We start from the raw sequence: 20,124 nt of genomic DNA, 5'->3' as shown, positions 1-20,124 counted from the left end.
GCTGACATCATGGGAGCAAGCTGGGATCCTTCCATGTCTGGAGGGGGGACAACCACATAGGGAAGCCCCTGTTTTATAGTATGTTCTCAAGTATATTCTATAGTTGCCTCTTGGTTCTCAACCGCCCTGTCATCAGCCCAACCCACACCCTATACTGAACAGCCTAGGGGAACCCCTCTGATGTTTACTTTTCTAGGATCCTAGATTTGTTCTGAATTTCGCTGATATACAACACTGGCATTTGAGTTGTTTACATTCAGAACATTCTTGATCACTCTTACCTTCCAGATGTCCTTAATTCAAGCTTAATGGTATGCTGGACCTTTTCAGGTTGCCTCTGTTTTATACAGTAGAGCAAAGAAACCAGGTACCTATCAGAAAAAAAAAAATTAATTGATATGCCAAACATTTATTCAGGTATGTCAGGCCTTCACATATACTAAAGCCCTGAACTTCCTTAACATTAGAGATCAGATGTAAAATTGTGTTTCAGCAATGGGTGTTGGAGGTGCTCAAAGTGTAGACTGGGAACAAGTGGATGGATTGCAGAATGTTTTCACCAGGAGAATAGAGGAGAGCCTTCATCCTGTGGAGGCACCAAGATATTCAGAGACCTAGATATTCATTATTGTTCAGTTGAATTGCCTGGGACTATTAGGCTTCTATATAACTAATGACTGGTATCTTTTGGTAGATTTTATTGTTTTTCACTAATGTTTCAATAAGACAGGCCTTATGGAGGCAGGCATTGCCCTGTGACTAGTGTTCCTCCTGGATAGAAGAAGATGAAGGCCAGTGAACATTGCCGAAATGCCCAATTTTCTGCTGCCCTGGTGAGCACAGAAATGTTGGTGATTATAAGGTTGGACAACCCAGGATTCTGGACACCTGAGCAAATGCATGGAAAACAAATGCCCTTGGGGATCACCTAGATCCACTTGGATTTTGAGTGTGGTTTTAGAGTTGTTACTACAGCCTCTGTAGCCCATCCTTACTGGATACATTCTGAATATTCACATATTTGATCTCCATTTAGTTAAGCAGAGCAGTCTCTCAGACTGCCTGGCTGAAACAACTTGGAGCCACAGAGGGACTCAAGGGGGCCCTGCATGAGCAAAATGGTACTTTTCATATTTATTTAGTAAGGAGAAGGAATGAACAAAGTGAATAAGTGGAAGAGTTGAGTGAATAAAATCCTTCATTCCTACTTGTAAGTCTATTTATAGTCCTGAAGAAGGTGATTTCAAGATGTTTCCAAGCTCTCTGATCTGAAGAAACAGCACCGTGACATCACTGCCAGCTTTTCTGCACATTTATCAACTCCCTGAATACTTCATTTCAGGGGTAAGGGCCAAAAGGTCAGATGACAACTTCAGGCCAGGCAAAGGCATTCCGCAAACAGAAGGATGGACCAGAGTGGGAAGGGGAGGAAAACCAGTGGTGGGTTTTGAACAAGCCTGGGATGCTTGGTCCCCAGCTACAAAGAGTCTGAGAGAATAAAAAGAGGATGAGAGGGATATGAATTCCGAAAGACTCAATCCCCCAAAAAGAGTGAGTGAGGCTGTGAAAACTTCATCAAAGGATTCCAAAACTCTGGTGAGAGAATAAACATCCTAGAACAGCCATAAAAATTAATTTAAAAACATAATGAGAATAGACTTGGTCATTTTAAAGGTTTTAGAAAGCTAACATAATTACAACAGTGTATTACTGACACAGGAATAAACAAAAAATGTAAAAAACCACAAAGTCCAAAAGCAGGTCCAAATATACATATATTTATACATATATATCTTATATATGCATAATTAAGATAAAAATAGAATACTCAAATTGTAGGATAATAATTAATCATTCAATTAATAATGCTGAGCTTAAAGGTTAAGCATTTAGAAGAAAAATGAAATCAGATTCTTTTAGTTATATATAAAAATCAAAACCAGAAGAAAATGTTAAGTAATGATTTCTGCAGTCTTAGAAGGGACAAGAACAATCTAAGACCATCAGAGAGTGCAGTGAGATGCAAGAAGGAGCAGTATGTGGGCTAGTTGTCTCTGAAGGGTGGCAAGGGAAAAGGGTTAGCCATGCTGTCTTTAAATACATACACTACCATGTGTAAAATAGATAGCTAGTGGGAAGCTTCTAAATAACACAGGGAGGCCAGCCTGACGCTCTGTGATGACCTAGGGTCATCACCCTAGAGGGGTGGGATGGGGCGAGGGAGGCTCAACAGGAAGTGGGTATATGTGTATATATGGCTGATTCACACTGTTGTATGGGAGAAGCTGACACAACATTGTAGAGCAATTGTTCTCCAATTTTTTAAAAGAATAAATAAAAATTAAAACAAATTGGAAAGAAAGAAAAGGTGATCCACACCACAAAGGCCGCAGTGGCCATTGGTCCCGCAATCAGGCTGTGTTAGCCGACAGGACCATAAACATTTAAGGACAGCTAGGCATGGACTCTGCAGGTAGACAGCTTGTGCCAGGAGGGTGGCAGAAAGAGGCTAAACAACCTCTCACCAACATGGGTAAAATTCTGAAAGTAGCAGGCTGTGACTTCACAACTGCGGTAAAAACAACCGTTTTGCTGGCTGACATAAATGACTTCAATACTGTCAATGATATTTACAAACAAGATTTTCAGAGTAGCAGGTTGCTGCTTTGCCCAAAGGAGGCCGGGTTGAGACTGAAGCAGTAGCTGTGCAAGGACCTCTCCTGATAGCATCACTCTAAGTGGGCCCAGTGTCATATAGTCTGGAATTTAAATCAGATTTTTAAATTAATGTCTTCAGTTTTACAATCTTCGTTGGAAAGTGTAAGGTTGACTGAAATATCTGAAATTATTATGGAAATTCCATTTAATAAGGAGAATTGAACATGAATTGAAGATTAATGATGAATCTAGTTACTGATGTTATAAATTACACTTCTAGAACACTCATATTACTGGATGTGGGAAAACAGACATGCATTACATAATTAACTCAGAAACACAAAAGTAAAGGGAAATAACATGTGGGAAAGATGAGTTACTACTCCTGAGAAATAAAGAGCACATCTAATTCAATCAAATCCTATTAATTTAATGATGTGAAATATCTCCTGAGAAATAAAGAGCACATCTAATTCAATCAAATCCTATTAATTTAATGATGTGAAATATTTAGTTCTCATGTCAGATATATAATTCTACTTTTACTTGAGTAAAATTAAAGCATTTAAGTTTGAATGAAAAACGTAAAGGAAAAGAAACTGGACCAAATTTTATATAGATAGTATTTTTCTAATGGAAATAAAATGGCATCCAGATTAAAAAAAATAAGACTATCAGAGACAAAAACCCAAATAAAATATTGATATATCTACACAAAAAATTAGTAACTAAGGAGAAAAAATAAGGTAAGTGAGAATTAAAAGAGAAAATTCATAAAAGAAGAAATAATGATGGCCAATAGTATGGAACCATGAAAAAATGCACAATGTTAGTAGTAATTAAAGAAATTCATATTAAATAGTAACAAGTATCCAAAAATCTATAAGCTATAGTTAAAGGTATTCTCAGAGGAAAATATATTTACTTTGCCATTAAAAATTTTAAAACCATAAAAATATGAACTGAAAATAATTGAACAGTTTATCATTTTGAAATAAATGTTAAAAACAACAAAACAATAAAGGACAAAACAAATGAATATAAAAGTGAAATTAATGAAATATTTTAAAAATAAAAGAAATGATAAATTAACCCAGAAACCAGACATTTTAAAGGCAAATAAGAAAAATGTATCCTGATGAATCTATATAAGAAAAAAAAGCAGAGCAGTAGAGATAAGAAAGATGCTGTAACCACAAACATGAAAAAGATGAAAAGAACTTGAAAGCAATACATTCATCTCCTTTCAGGTACTGGTCATAATTAAACAGGACAAGGATGAAGGGAATTTGGCACCTCAGCTCAGCCCTCCCTCACTTTAACTTTGTGGCCTGGGGTCAGATTTGATGTCCTTGCCTTGGGGCTCCGGGTGGTTACAGCTCCTGGTCAGGGAGGAGGAAAGTGGCACTGCTTTCTCTCTAATCTGGAATTTAGCCCAGAGCCCTAGAGCATTGGTCCAGAGTGTTCACAGTGAGTGTGGTCTTAAGGTGGTGGGTCCAGGGTGCTGGAGACACATGTGGGCGTGGGGTATCTGGATCTGGCCCTGCAGGTAGGGGCTTTTAGGGAAAGGCATTCCAAGTGAGTGGAACAACCAAGGGGAAAGGGGAAGAGCGGAAAACAGGATCATGTGAAGTCTCAAAGTTCTCACAGAACCCCGCCTCTCACCTGGCTGCCTTGTGATCTTTGAGTTTGCTGACCCTGTCTTAGAGACACCAGCAGACGGCAGCAGGAGGCCTCAGCTCCTGGGGCACAAAGTCACTGAACCCCATTACTCGAGAAAGGAGGCTGTGCCCAGAGCCATATTCCAAAACAAATCTGGCTACTTCTCTTTTGCATCCAGCTTGAAGCTGAGTCAAGCTCCAGAGAAGGGAATCAGATCACACATTTTGGGAGAGGATTTAGATTCAGTCATTCATTTGTTTGTTTATATATTCAACATTATTCAATGTGTATGTGGCTTTTTGGGCTTCCCTGATAGATCAGTTGGTAAAGAATCTGCCTGCAATGCAGGAGACCTGGGTTCGATCCCTGGGTTGGAAAGATCCCCTGGATAAGGGAAAGGCTACCCACTCCAGTATCCTGGCCTTGAGAATTCCATGGACTGTAGAGTCAATGGGGTCGCAAAGAGTCAGACACAACTGAGCAAGTCCTCTTCTAGGCCCTGAAACTACAGAGGTGAGTGGTAGTGTGGTAATACTCACAAGAGCAGCAAGAGCAGATGCTTGCACGGCACTTACTGCAGGCTGATACTGTACTTAGTGCCTTACGTGTATCAGTTCATTTATCCCTCATGACACCCCTGTGAGGTGGGCACTACTGCTATCCCCATTTTACCAAGAAGGCAACTAAAGCACAGAGAGTGTATGTGACTTGCCCAGGGTCACACAGCTTCACAGTGGTAGAGCCAGGTTTGTATCCAGGCAGTCTGCTCTTCATTGATTTTGCCACACTGATATAAGTTAGTGGTCAAGATGATTTCAGGTAACTATAATTGCTAAAAATAAAATAAAATAGGGCATTGCAATGACTGGGGTTGGGCCAACCTTGCTTCAGTGGTCAGATAAGGAGTTTGGGGTCGGGAGGGAATGGGAAGATTCCCTGGAGAAGGGAGTGGCTACCCACTCCAGTATTCTCGCCTGGGGAATTCTGTGAACAGAGGAGCCTGGCGGGCTACAGTCCATGGGGTTGCAAGAAGTCGGACAAGACTGAGTGCTGAGCAATCGATAGTGAGGATTACAGTGCAAGACCTGGCAGGGGTGGAGGATCTTATTAGCACCCAGATAATCTCTATTGAGCCCTAGGGCCTCCCAGCACTCAACTTGCAACCACTTGTGGACCCTTTAGTCCATAACCAAGCACCTACACACCTCACCCAGAGCCTCTGGAACCACCCAGAGCCAGTGGTCCTCAGCGAGGGGAGTGTGGAGAGCAGCTTGGACACAGGCTGGGGGCAGGGCAGAGGCTGACCCCCTTACAACAGGATGCCTGGAACTTCAAGTACCGGGTCTATTGGTTTTCGTATAGACACACACACACATACACAAATACATATGAACACCCCCCAATCCATGTACACACTGTTTCCCAGGCAGAGACTCACTTGCCCAGGGCCTCACTTTTTCTGACACTCCCTAGGGCTGTTCCAGGCCCAGACCCCTCCCTGATGTCACAGGAAGATCCTGGAAATGCACAGGGAAGGATTTCGGTCAGCAGCTGCTTTTTATCAGTGGGGCATCAATCAGTTGAAGGAGATTATTTGGGGGTCTATCAATACAGAGTGAAGCAGGACCCTCTTCACCTCATGAAGGGTCTACAAGGAAAGGGGAAGTCTCGCTTCCTGGCTCGAGGCCTCCTGCAAAAGTGAGGGGGAGGCAGAAGGTAGTGATGGTGATGCTGTTTCGTGGGACAGTTGTTTCCCAAACTGACCAAACACACTTGGTCACCTCAGGGTCTCATGAAGGCAACAAATTTCCGTGATTTTGGTTCACTGGGTGCAGAGCAGAGCTGACAGCCTGTGACTTTGTCAAGTATTCCAGGCAATTCTGCAGGTCGCTGCCCTAAGCGCTGTGGTTGCCAGGACAGGGCAGGCTGGATTTGGGGTCGGCAGCAGCTGGCCCAGCCTGAGGTGTTTGTTAGGCTAATGAATGGTTACTTGCATTTCACTTTTTAGAGCATGACACTTGCATTTGCCTGGAAAAACCACGGGTCTGTAGTTGTCTCCTCTTCACCAGGTTGCCCCACCAGGGCTCCCCTTCCAGGTGGAACCCCACACTGAGCTCCTCCTCTCCTCCCAGCATCCCACCAGACACTGAGGGTTACAAGGACAACATCGATTTTCAAAGTCTGCTTCCTGACATCTCCAGCCCACGCTCCATGATAATAAACAATCCCTTCCTGGTTAACAGGAAAAAAAAATCGCTGATTCCTGGGATGTTCTAAAGCACAGTTCAGTTACATAATAATGAGCAAACAACCTTGACAGCAATGAGCAAACTGTGACGCCTGGTGCCAGCCACAGAGAAGGGAGGCAGGCTGGTCCTGGGCAGGAAGGGGATTTGAGCAGAGTGAATGCTAGGGCTTCAGCTGGTACCCCAGACCCCCAGCCTCTGGTTTGGACATGGCTAAAAGTGAGAACAGCAGAGCTGGAAGATTCCAAACAAAGACTGCCCTGCAGTTTTTGCAAGGTCTTGCTGTGCTAGGATCCAGAATCCAGGCTGGAGCCTGGGCTTGAATGTTGCAAGTTTTGGTAGTTATATTCATTCTGGTCCAGGAATGAAACCTGTACCTATACTTTCACAGGAGAGAGTTGACTTACAGACATAATCTAAACTCAGACTCCCCATCTTAAGAGCAGGGAGTATTTGCCATTCTAACTCACTCAGAATGACTTTCTATGAACCTGAGAATTGGTGATAGTTGTTCAGGGCACAATTAGTTTGGAAAAAATTGTCAGGTAACAAAAATTGAAGACAATCTTTGGATCCTGCAGCGTTGCCGAGATGGACCCTGTAGGTCTGAAACTGTATGTGATCATGGATTCATCCAGCTTTAAAAAGGAGAAGCCATTACAGACCAATTTGCAGATAGGGAAACTGGGGTCCAGGGAGCCAGCATGTCATGGCGAAGATTCCTCTTCCATCAGAACAAACAACAGGACTCAAGAGGTTGCTCAGAGTCCTGAAGTCCCAATGGAAATGTGCTGCCTGAGGCCCCTGAGGTCTGTCCTTGGAGCACCTGGCTTAATTAGGTCCCCTGTACAAGTGATCTCAGTCATCATATGCCCTTTAGTAAAGGAAAACAGCCTGCTTTCAGCCCTTGAGAGACTGAGAGAGATTATCTGGACAGTCTTCTTGAATCCATAATTTCCCTCTTGTTCCAGATCTTGGGAAGCCTGGCTTAACTTCAGTTTCTATCTTTGAACTCTCATGAGAATACATTTTTAGATTAACTCTATGTTTTCTTGAGCTGATAAGCATAGGCCCCACTGCTTGCTGATAAGAACTGGAAAGTGAATTTAGGGAGGTGGTTACCTCAATCCTAGACTGAGGGAAGAATGCTGCCAGGTGTACAACTAGAGCGGAAAAGGCAATGGCACCCCACTCCAGTACTCTTGCCTGGAAAATCCCATGGACGGAGGAGCCTGGTAGGCTACAGTCCATGGGGTCGCTAAGAGTCGGACACGACTGAGCAACTTCACTTTCACTTTTCCCTTTCATGCACTGGAGAAAGAAATGGCAACCCACTCCAGTATTCTTGCCTGGACGGCAGAGCCTGGTGAGCTGCCGTCTATGGGGTTGCACAGAGTCGGACATGACTGAAGCGACTTAGCATAGCATAGCATAGCATAGCATACAACTAGAGACAGGAGCTCTGAAAAGACAATCAGGTGCTCAATTAGGGAGAGAACCAGCTCTAGCTGTCCAAGAGCCTGGGGAGAAGATTCATGTCCTGCCCTTGCATGGGCCAAGACAAGAGGGAATCCATAAGGATCTTCAGCAGGACTGGCTTATGGGTAGGGTAGCAGGATCGGGTCTTGGATCTCATAGAAAGCTCTCAGAACATGAATGTGAAGCTCTAGTAATTGAGGGATGTAGCGGGGAGGGAGCACCATGGAAGGAACTAGAAGAAGGCTGAAAGGGAAATGGAAGAATTTGAGATCATCCACAGATTTTTATTGCATTTCCCTGACCGAGGGGGCACTCATTACATTTAGTTCAGTTCAGTAGCTCAGTCGTGTCCAACTCTTTGTGACCTCATGAACTGCAGCACATTAGGTTTCCTTGTCCATCACCAACTCCTAGAGCTTACTCAAACTCGTGTCCATCGAGTCGGTGATGCCATCCTCTCATCCTCTCTCGTCCCCTTCTCCTCCTGCCTTCAATCTTTCCCAGCATCAGGGTCTTTTCCAATGAGTCAGTTCTTCACATCAGGTGGCCAAAGTACTGGAGCTTCAGCTTCATCATCAGTCCTTGAAATTCTTCCATTTCCCTTTCAGGCTTCTAGTTCCTTACATGGTGCTTCCTCCCCACTACAAATTCTGAATGAGAATATTCAGGACTGATTACATACCGGGAAACAATTCCTGTGAAGCACATGACCATATCTTCTTCAAATTTATAGCTAGACACTGTTCTTTTTGCACAGTGTAAACAAAGGAGACATTCATCCCAGGGTAGAAGTGGTCCCCATCCCTGTTCATTCTTATTATTAAAATGGAAAGAATTATATAATGGTTACCTGTCCATTTTCTCATTTTCATCTTGGCAAAGATAAAATTCAGGTGTAATTTTCATGCTTGGTTACCATAATTCTCTTGTTCTGGGTCATCATCTATGTATCTTCTTTCCTTCTAAAATGTTTCTCGTCTTTCCTTCTTCTGTTTGCCATAGCCTGTGTTCTTTATGTTTCATATGTGTCTCTTCCATACATTTTGGGCACTTTCCCATTCCTTTGGCAAGCAGCCTGGATTTGAAGTGCAAATAGTGATTTGTTCGGCTCTGCATCACAAAAGCCCTCTTCTCACTGCCCCCAAGAGCAGTGCCTGAAGAACAGCTTCAAGAGGTTGAAAATTCAGTGATGTGACCATCTTGGTGGGCCAGAGGCCAAGGACGAGGCACTCTCCCCCTCACCCTGCCAGCCCCAGTGTCTTTAGCACACCCCACCCCTACCCTGATAGCCTTGCAGATGAAGCACACCTTGGAGAGAACTCTACCCTATAATATTCAATTGTCAATATTCCACCCATTCATCCATTTTGCTAAATCTTTGGTGCACCCCTCCAACAAATGCTCATCAAGTGTTTCCCAGGTATGAAGTGCCCCCTCTGGTAGCTTGGATACAAAGAAAAATAAAATGGAAAACTAATTTAACAAAGATATTTCACTAAGTTAAAGTGGTCCTTAGCCCATTCATGAAATATTTTCAATCTCATTTTGTGTTTGACATACAGTTGGAGCCGGAATTCACTCTCTTCCCCCAGTTTGTTGCCTGGGCTCTATATAAGCTCAGCTCCACCACCCTGAGATTGCTCAAGAACATCCATGGTCTTGAACTTGACTGTCAGCCAAGATGGTGTCAGAACTCTGCTCAGAGGGGAGGTTTTATTTGCTGACTGGATGGTGCTGCATAACTTCCCCTCCAGGGTATGAAACTCACCTTTATGAAGTTTCCCTCTTGTCTCTACTAATAATGGACCTATTGATCTATAATGGGATGAAGATGTCACATAAGGAAGGGGATGCTGAATATGGAGGGACTAAAACCAATGATGCTGTAGGGAATGACACAGCCCGCCTGACCATTTTCTTCTATGATGCTGGCATATGCTGCAATATCAAATCAGTCTCCTAAAAGTATGCAAGTAGGAAAGGCTGCCCTTTGTCCTCAGGATCACCCCAGTGGCTATAGGGAGACCACAGCCACTTGAGCAGGTGAAGGGATTCTTAATACTATTCATTGTTACCCATGCCAGGTGTTATAGTCTGGCAATGAAAGATTTTCAGGGGTAGCTCATGAATAACTAAAAACAACAGTTATGTTGTAGACAGGGTTGGGCTAGCCATCGGAAGGAAGGAGACTTTGACACCAAGAAGTGGCAACTTGGAAAAATGGGAATTGGATCTCTTGGAGGCTGAGACTAATGCTTGCTTGGACACAGATGTGGTCCTCCACTGATCCGTCAGTGTCCTCACTAAAAAAGGAGACAGTTTGCTTGCTTTTTCTGTAATTGACTCTAACCCAATGCTGTGCTCTTAGGCAGGACAGATGGTGTCCTTTGCCATGGACTGGACCAGAAACCCTCATGCCCCACTGTCAGCCTCTTTTCACTTCCTCCTCCCGCAATCCAATACACCCCTTCACTTTCCTCCCATCCCCAAGAAGGAATGAGTCAACACAGGACGTGGGAACATAAGCACTGAATTCTCTTCCAGAGCAGCAGAGAGCTCAGTAGGGAGTTGCTGAGGGGGCGGAGGAACTTGCCTCTTCAGGCTGGAAATTCACAGATGGCCAAGAAGGAGGAAGAACAGGAGATGTCATTCCAGAGCCCATCTTGTAAGAGGAGCACACAGTCCTCCCCTGAGCCATGGTTATTGGGCTCATTCCTCTTCCAGTTGCTGTAGCCTAGCCTTCCTCCGGTTACATACATAAACTGCCCTTCGGTCACCTCATCTGTGATGCCCAGGAAGGCAGCGTCGGTGGCCATGTCTTGGATGGCTTTGTTCTCCTCTGCATTCTTGGGTGTGGCCACGGTGGCCCCAAGTGCAGTGCACAGAGCCTTCACGCTGGAAAAAGGCATCTTTTCACCATTGGTCACATACAGCTTCTTCCCAGACTTTTTGCCCAAGGAAAAGGTTTGCACTGAAATCACAAAGGGTAGGTGGGGTTGATTTGGCTTAGAGCCCAGCCCTGGACAGCAGATGAAAAAGCCCTTCTCTGGGAATCTGGAGTTGAGCCCCATTCTTCACCACCTCTGGTGAGATCCTGGTAAGAAGGTGAAGGCAAGTCCCTGGCAGCAAGCCAGGGATCTCCTGGGATATCCCCTCCTTAGGACAAATATCTGGAAAAATTGTCCCTGTACTGGTGAACCTAGGAAAACACGCTAGAGCCCCACTGCCAGGTGTAGGCACCAGGATGAGAAAGAGGCATGGATACCCATCTGAGACCCATGGGTGCTGAGGAAGGAGTAAAGATCCCAGAGTCAGCAGACCTCCACTCCATCCTCCTCCATCTTCCTAACTGCATGCTGGTGAATTAATTATCCACACTTCTTGGACCTAGTTTTTTCTCACCTGTCAATAAAATGGGTGTAATACCCATACATAGGGATGGCAAGAGGACTGAATGAAATCCTATTATTAAGAAAATGGCAACCAACCGAGCGCTGGTATATAATAAGTGGTCATACATGTAAGTTCTTTTCCATCCTTCCCCCAAAACCTAGAGCTCTCTGGAGATAAAACAATCAAGAACACATTGGTGACAGAAAAAAAAAGCTTACACTTTTTGATGTGATCCAGTTCTGATTGCAGGTTCCTTATCTGTCTCTCCAAGCTAGCCAGCTTAGCCTCAGCAACTATAAAGCAGTAGGGAGAGGATATTTATTGAGAAGAAGACCTTAAATTGGAGAGCAGAGTATTTTGAAAATACATGTATATATTACCATAGTAAGAAGTATTTCAGAAAAATAAAAAAATAAAAAGAAGCAAAAGGAAAATAAAATGTATTCCTGCCTTCCCAAGTATACTTAGTAACTACTGTAAACTATAACTCTGGAAATAATAATAATAGTAGTAGTAATAATAATACCATTAACTATAGCTCTGGATCCTTTTCTTCATATATTTCTTAAATATTATAATTATTCATAAGAAATGCCCAACAAATTATTCTCCTTTTTGAAAAATTTTCCTAATCCTATTTTAATTTCTTATTGTAGGCAGACTCTTGAATACATTTATTATTTTGATAGGCCAGTGGACAAATATTAGTAAGAGGTCATCATTTTGGTTTTGTTGTTACTGAATTTATTTTACTCTGAACTAAGTTGCTATGATGTCCCCCATTATCCAGGCATCCTATGAGACCAACACTTTTCACGCCACTCTTGTGACACCAGACATAAAGTAAGAGCAGAGGAGACCCGTCTGCATCCTTGCAGCCTGGAACCACGCACTGGACTGCTGCAGCTGAAGAAAGGCCAGGGCACATGTCCTCCAGTGGCCTGCTGAGGGAGCAGCTGGAGGAGTTTGGAAGTCTGTACCCAGGTTCCTGTGGGAATCGCCTTGGGCCCCAAGGAACTGAGAGGAACGAGAGTGCTGGGTCAGGAAGCAGAGCTGAGCATCTTCTAGTGGGGCAGCAGGAGACAGGGCACCTCCCACCTGGCCTGGAATTCCCAGAGCCTGAGTCCCCTCAGCCCCTACTACATGCTGGGGTAAGCTCCTTACCTGAGCTATCTCCACGATCTCCTTTGTGGCCCCTGGGTCCTGGAAGCCCAGGATTCCCTATATTTCCTGGAGGCCCCATTTTCCCTGGAGGGCCCTGTGAGCCTCTGAGCCCTTGCCCTGTTGGAAGATGAAGGAAATATGACGAGGTAGCTGTCGCTCATTCTCTTTCTCCAAAAACTCAATAGTTGATTAACCCCAAAAACTGCCACTCAACTTGTGGTGACCCAAGGAAGAAAGATCCTCCTGCATCCCGGGGATGGCCTGTCCTAAGGTAGCTCCCTGAGCAGACAAGACACCCCTTCTCTAAGGACAACCATGCATCGCCAATTTCAGTGTGGCAATGAGGGATCCTGGAGAGCCAGAGAAGGATCTTTAGAGAGAATGCCCTTTCACAGGCACCCACTATAATGAAAGGTGAGCCTCCTCCTGTCTCTATGTTAGATCGAGGACACTCTCCTGTTGGGGTAAAGGTTTAAGAAGGCAGAGTGGCCTGTCCTCTACCTGGTTCTCCCTTTTCTCCCTTGGGTCCATCTCGCCCGTCTCTTCCTGGGATGCCGTTAGTGACTGGGATGGTACAGGCCACCACTGGACAGGTCTTCTGAGCATCCTCACTGGCTTTTGTATTTGAGAAGGATACTGTCACCACACACAGGAGGACAGAAAGTGATGAAAACAGGAACATGATCCTTACCTTAGAATGAAGAGAGTTGAGGAAAATAGTTTTGTCTTATTTTGTTTAGCCAGCATTTGCCACCACCTCTGCAAAGAGGAACTAAAAAGCCTCTTGATGAGGGTGAAAAAGGAGAGTGGGAAAACAAGGTTTAAAACTCAACATTCAAAAAACTAAGATCATGGCATCTGGTCCTATTATTTCATGGCAAATAAAAGGGGAAAAAGTAGAAGCAGTGACCAATTTTATTTTCTTGGGCTCCAAAATCACTGTGGATGGTGACTGCAACCACGAAGTTAAAAGACACTTGCTCCTTGGAAGGAAAGTTATGACAAACCTAGACAGCATATTGAAAAGCAGAGACATCACTTTGCTGAAAAAGGTCCATATAGTCAAAGCTATGTTTTTTCCAGTAGTCATGTATGGATATGAGAGTTGGACCATAAAGAAGGTTGAGTACCAAAGAATTGATGCTTTCAAATTGCAGTGCTGGAGAAGACTCTTGAGAGTTCCTTGGACATCAAGGGGATCGAGCCAGTCAATCCTAAAGGAAATCAACCCTGAATATTTATTGGAAGGACTGATACTGAAGTTCCAATTCTTTGGCCATCTGATGTGAAGAACCGACTCATTGGAAAAGACCATGATGCTGGGAAAGAGTGAAGGCAGGAGAAGAGAGTGACAAAATATGAGATGATTGGATGGTAGCACTGACTCAATGGACATGAGTTTGAGCAAATATGAGATGATTGGATGGTAGCACTGACTCAATGGACATGAGTTTGAGCAAATATGAGATGATTGGATGGTAGCACTGACTCAATGGACATGAGTTTGAGCAAGCTCCGGGAAATGGTGAAGGACAGGGAAGTCTGGCGTGCTGCATTCCATGGGATCGCAAAGGGTTGGATAGGACTGAGCTACTGAACAACAACTGATGTGTTGGGCCCTGTGTTCAGGGCAGTTGACACAGGGAAATATCACAACTCTTGGCTCTGAGTTATTCCTAAGCTACTAGAAAACTACTACAAGGATAAGTAAACTGTATTAGAGTTAGATTAGTGCTAACACAAATTTAGATGCAAGAGTGATCTAATAGGGGCCCATTTTCCCGGGGGCTCTTTTGCCCTGTGGGTTCAAGGCTTGGTAGTTTAGGCAGCCCTAAAGCATGAGAGCCCATGGGGTCTGGACATGACACACAAGCCCTGTTCCTTTTAGAACAGGTGATGGCCCAGGAAAGAGAGCTCATTGCTGGCATGAGCTTTGGCTGCTCTCTTCACTCCCTTTCTTAAAGGTCTACATAGCCTAAATTTCCCTCTTCCACCCCCTCCTATGGACCCTAAAGCTAGACTCAAAACTGTTGCAGGTGACCCAAGTTCCTACAAGGCCCATTGCTTGATGGCACCTGTTTTTACAACATCCATTGTCTCATTTCACATAAAAATCTGTTTCACACCCCAGGGTCCCAACCACCCTCAGAACCACAGCTGTTTCCCAACAGCCTGTCAAACATTTTGTTTAATAAAGTCTCTATTTTGTGACAGGCACTTAGCTGGGACTGGGGACCCAGATTGCCCTGAGGTATGGAACTTTATTCTGACCCTGAGAATGGAGGCTTCTTGGTCATTGATCCCAGCCAACTGAGACTTAGATTTACCTCCTTCCCTTCGTTTGAATTTTCCACAGAGAGGCCATTTGTCCAGCCAGAACCCAGGCCTCTAAAATTTCTGTTCACTCTGGGCCCGGTGGGGTCAGCTCATGTTCCTCCTCCTGGCAGGATTGTCTGCGAGCTTCCCAGATGCCTCTCTGGCTCTGTGCCCCATCCAGCCATCAGACCCCCATCCAGTCTTTGCCTGAGCTGGCCCCCTTCCAGGAAGCCTTCACAGCCCAGCCGCCATGGGCCTCCCCCTCTGCTTATCTCTGGCCTCTAACCCCAGTGTCCCTGGAGCTGCTTCATGACTGTTGCATCTGTCCTTACCTCCCCTGGCCTGTCAGCTCTCTTAACCCTTTCTTTCCTCCAGGACTCAGTGAGAAGCAATGAGTTGGAAGAGAAATGTCTTTCTTTTTTAGGATTTTGAATTTTTGGATTACTTGATCTCTTTTTTGGCTGTACCACACAGCATGTGGAATCCTAGCTCCTGGACCAGAGATGGAACCACTGGTGGGTAAACACTGGACTGCTGGAGAAGTCCAGGAAGGGAGTTTTCGTGATTAAATCTTCACCTTTCTCCTTTCTTTACCTCCCCTGATTATGCTAGAGACCAAAGCCAGAGCTAAACATGTTGCTAGCATATACCCCCCACTTCCATCCTTCCATTTGGCTGAAAAGACCACCTTTAGTTTGCAGATGGTCAACTGGATCCAGGAAGGGCACAATGCCCCAGGTCAGAGAGAGGCAGAGGCCCTCAGGGAGCCTGATGACCCCACCATAGCCGCGGCCTGGAACTCACCAGGATCAAATGGCCAGACTCTTGGCCTAGGCCTCCACTTCTGTCCTCCACGAATGACCTACTAGGGCCTCCTCAGAGCACAGAGGCTGTGGCCAGGAAGCTGGTCCTCCAACCTGGGCCTTTGGCAGATGCCTCAGCAACGTCAGCCCCAACTAGTCTAGTAAGCAGAGACAGTGGTGGACTGGCCTTCAACCCCAGATTAATGAACAACCATTCTTAGAACTGCCATATCCTGGGCAGTTCTCCAGAACTGCTGGTGGGTTCTCCAGCTTAGCACTGGGCAGCTCTCTACCGCAGCACCCCAGACACCTCCTACTGCTCCCTGCCACACATCCATCTCTACCGCTCAGCTATCTGATCATCTAGAGTCACAGATTCTCAGATCATGGATCAGAATCACAGAAGATAGTTCTTTCCCAATATTTATTTCTGGAAGAGACATGCATACACATCCTACCAAACAAACACATGCTCATGCACACACACATATACAGGCAGGCACACACACACACATACAGGTACACACCTCTGTATCAGTTGTTCTGCCTAGTTCACTCCTTCATCCATATTTAGTTTACTGGGGGTAGCAGCAAAGGGGTTAAAGACCTACAACATTAAGTCACCTCATCCCTTTCTTCTCATTCAGAACATCCCTTTTCTGTCCTCTCTGGGCTCATCACAGGCCTAGGCACAAGGAGAGGAAGTATTTGTAAATAACTCAAATTCAGAGTTGAACATGGGCATTTGTACTAGGTGTTCTAGCCGAGAACACTTTTCTCCATCTTTGCACAATTACTTGTTGTCATTCAGATTTCAGCTTAAGTGATATCACTGGAGAAAGGCCTATCACAAAATTATAGTTCTGTTTTAATTATCTGCTTATAGTCTATCTATATATAAAATTGTCTTATTTCTTTGGTTTCCATATGTATTGACCAGCCTACTCCTTTAGAAAAGGAAGTTCATTAGAACAGGGATCTTACCTCCCCACTTGGAAGAGGGCCTGGAACAGAATCAGTGCTCAATAAACATTATGAAACAAAGGAATCCTCCAGCATTGTGTCCTCAAAGCAGCTCTCTTGACTTCCCTCCACCTAGAGCTGATATCTGTGCTCTCTTTTCTAGGGCAGGAGCTGCCTTTGATTCACCTCCTTGTCTCCAGGGTGTAACTCAGGGCTGGGCACACAGGGAGGAGCCATTAACAGAGTGAGGAGAGAAGCAGAGACCCTGAGCAGGGCAGACACCAGATCAGTCCATGGCTCCTCCATGCCTGGGTTTCCATGCCTGGGTTTCCAGGCATGTGTTCTTATCTACAGAGCCTGATCAAATGGCCTTTTTCAAGTCCCTGATGCAACTTTGAATTCCTGCCTTCCCCAAAACTTACACCCACTCTTTGAAACACTTATTCTAACAACTAAAGCAACTCTAGAGGTTTGCTTTTCCCCGGGGGGTGGGGCCACTTCCCGTTGACTCTACTTCATGATTGGTGATTTGGCTCCTCAAGGGTCATTGGCCCTTGTGTACTCAAGTCACCGTGCCCTGTTCAGCAAGCTTCCCAGATTCCTGTCATCAAGGAGCCTGCCAGGCGCTGAGAGGAGCCCACTGTAGAGAAGATCGCCTCCCCCTGCTTTCCTGATGCCATTGACATAACTTTGAAGGGCCTTTAGGCTCAAAGGACAAAGAACACTCAAACCATACAGCAAGCAAATGAGCAGACCTCCCAGAAAGGTGGAAATCTGAAACTGAGAGATTTACATACAACTAGGACACTATATGTGGGCTTCCCTGGTGGCTCAGATGGTAAAAAAATCTGCCCGCAGTGCAGGAGACCTGGGTTTGATCCCTGGGTTGGGAAGATCCTCTGGAGAAGGGGATGGCAACCCACTCCAGTATTCTTGCCTGGAGAATTCCATGGACAGAGGAGCCTGGCCAGCTACAGTCCATGGGGTTGTAAGAGCTGGACACAAACTACGTGACTAACACTTTAACTTTCAGGACCCTATATGTGCTACAGATTTACAGGAAAGGTGGCTATAGAAGGAGGGGAGAGCTTGGAACAGGAGGAGGGAGGGGTGTGCACTGTAAGCAAAGGGACAATAAGAAACATTGTCCCTTGACTCTGGCAGGAATAAAGATCCTCCCTTGAGGATGCCATAAGCCTGTCCTCTCATAGATGTGGCATTTGAATTTATGCTTATTAGTATTATTTTGCTATGATTATTATTATTGAATTTTTCCCTTTATGCCAAGATGAAAAACTGTTTTTCCAAGTGTCCCAGTTCATCGCAATCTAGTATACTGTGGGGACATAAAAGCAATCAAGGACCTTACCCTTAACCAAGGCACTCAGAATTTTCTCAGATGGATGTCAGGTCAGTTTGAATCTACCTTGTAAAAACTACCAAACACAGTGAGAAGTAAGCAGAGTGAAATCTGACTGATAGAAGACTCAAAAATTGGTCTCTGAAGACTGTCACTCTGGACAACAGATAAACAGCCAGTTTTAAAAAGACAGTATAAGTGGAACTTCAGTTTGTCCAGTGGCTAAGACTGTGCACTTCCAATGCGGGGGGCCCAGGTTCCGTCCCTGATCAGGGAACTAGATCCCACATGCCGCAAGTAAGGATTCACATGCCACAATAAAAGTTGAACATCTCATGTGCCACAACTAAGACTCAGCACAGCCAAATAAGTAAATAAATTTTAAAATACAAGTAAAAAGTGTAAGTAAGGAATAAATAAGGAAAAATAAAGATATAAATAAAAATTTAGCAGTGTAACTAATGAACTAGCATAAGGAAATAGCTATAGAGCTATTAATAAAATTTCAAAAACCTTGTTCTTTGGAAAGTCAAATATATTTGGCAGATAGGTCCACAGTGGCTTGAATGATAGCTCCTGGTTTTTCATGTCTTCTTTTCATAGAAATACATAGCCATGCCCTTTGCCATCGTACTTTGTAGAACCTCCCACTAGAGTGTGTGGAATAAACACCCCAACCCCTTTGGTATTTGACTTGGCTGAGTGACCGTGAGCAGACACTCAGGGAGCAGAGGCTTTAAATGTGAGAAGAAATAAGTCCCTCAGTTCAGTTCAGTCGCTCAATCGTGTCTGACTCTTTGCAACCCCATGAACCGCAGCACACCAGGCCTCCCTGTCCATCATCAACTCCCGGAGTCCACCCAAACCCATGTCCATTGAGTTGGTGATGCCATCCAACCATCTCATCCGCTGTCATCCCCTTCTCCTCCTGCCCTCAATCTTTCCCAACATCAGGGTCTTTTCAAATGAATCAGCTCTTAGCACGAGGTAGCCAAAGTATTGGAGTTTCAGCTTCAACATCAGTCCTTCCAAAGAACACCCAGGACTGATCTCCTTTAGGATGGACTGGTTGGATCTCCTTGCAGTCCAAGGGACTCTCAAGAGTCTTCTCCAACACCACAGTTCAAAAGCATCAATTCTTCGGCGCTCAGCTTTCTTTATAGTCCAACTCTCACATCCATACATGACCACTGGAAAAACCATAGCCTTGACTAGACGGACCTTTGTTGACAAAGTAAAGTCTCTGCTTTTTAATATGCTGTCTAGGTTGGTCCCTAGTAGCCACTAATATCAGGATAATTAAATGATGTGGAGAAAATATGAATCCCCTGAGGAAGCTTGAAGTAAAAAATAGTTATTAAAATCTAGTCATGCATCAATGGCTAATAGCCCAGTCCCTGGACTCTGACTTCCTGTATTTACAGCCCATTTCTGCCATGAACTGGCTGCATGATCTTTGGAAAATCACTTTAACCTATATGTGCCTCAGTATTCATTTTTAAAGACCCTGATGCTGGGAAAGATTGAAGGCAGGAGGAGAAGGGGATGACAGAGGATGAGATGGTTGAATGAGATCACCGACTCAATAGATATGAGTTTGAGTAAGCTCTGGGAGTTTGTGATGGACAGGGAAACCTGGCGTACTGCAGTTCATGGGGTCGCAAAGAGTCAGACACAACTGAGCAACTGAACTGATTCATTTTTAAATTGGGCATAATGATAGCATCTACATATTAGGGTTAATAAGGATTATATGAGTTAGTACAAGTATAATACATGGCACATAGTAAGTGCTATGAGAATATGAGCTATTAGACCAAGTTGGGTATATTCCAGGAATCCAGTTGTTCAACATTAAGAAATGCATCTATGTAACTCACTAATTTCATAACAAGTTCAAGAATCTTAATAATCTTATAGATAGGTACAATCTTGAAGCCTTGAAGCTCATTCTTTTCCTCAAACTAATACACAGTCTCAAAATTATTTACCTATATTTTTCCTTAGAATGCAAACTTTCTGGGGTTGATTTAAAATATAGTCCAAATGATTATTGCCCCTAGCTTTGTCATTAAAATCT

The 20,124-nt window shown here is 44.4% G+C and overlaps 1 protein-coding gene and 1 pseudogene across 1 annotated transcript; one reads left to right on the top strand and one right to left on the bottom strand.

Moving 5' to 3' along the window:
• The first annotated feature begins 785 nt into the window (after window positions 1-785).
• On the top strand, window positions 786-2,738 carry LOC145539535 (2-iminobutanoate/2-iminopropanoate deaminase pseudogene; annotated as a pseudogene).
• A 7,821-nt stretch (window positions 2,739-10,559) lies between these two features.
• On the bottom strand, window positions 10,560-13,287 carry LOC145539729 (mannose-binding protein A-like). Its single transcript, XM_081573783.1, has 4 exons — window positions 13,104-13,287; window positions 12,603-12,719; window positions 11,657-11,731; window positions 10,560-11,016 (listed from the first exon to the last, which is right to left on the bottom strand). The coding sequence occupies exons 1-4, from the start codon at window positions 13,282-13,284 to the stop codon at window positions 10,643-10,645; spliced, it is 747 nt and encodes a 248-aa protein (XP_081429909.1). The 5' UTR covers window positions 13,285-13,287; the 3' UTR covers window positions 10,560-10,642.
• Window positions 13,288-20,124: the final 6,837 nt, after the last annotated feature.

Source organism: Giraffa tippelskirchi, chromosome 2 (assembly GCF_054371585.1).
Source record: "Giraffa tippelskirchi isolate mGirTip1 chromosome 2, T2T-mGirTip1v1.2.pri, whole genome shotgun sequence".
NCBI lineage: Eukaryota > Metazoa > Chordata > Mammalia > Artiodactyla > Giraffidae > Giraffa > Giraffa tippelskirchi.
Note: the sequence above shows the minus strand (reverse complement) of the source record. Positions and strands in the feature narration are given on the sequence as shown.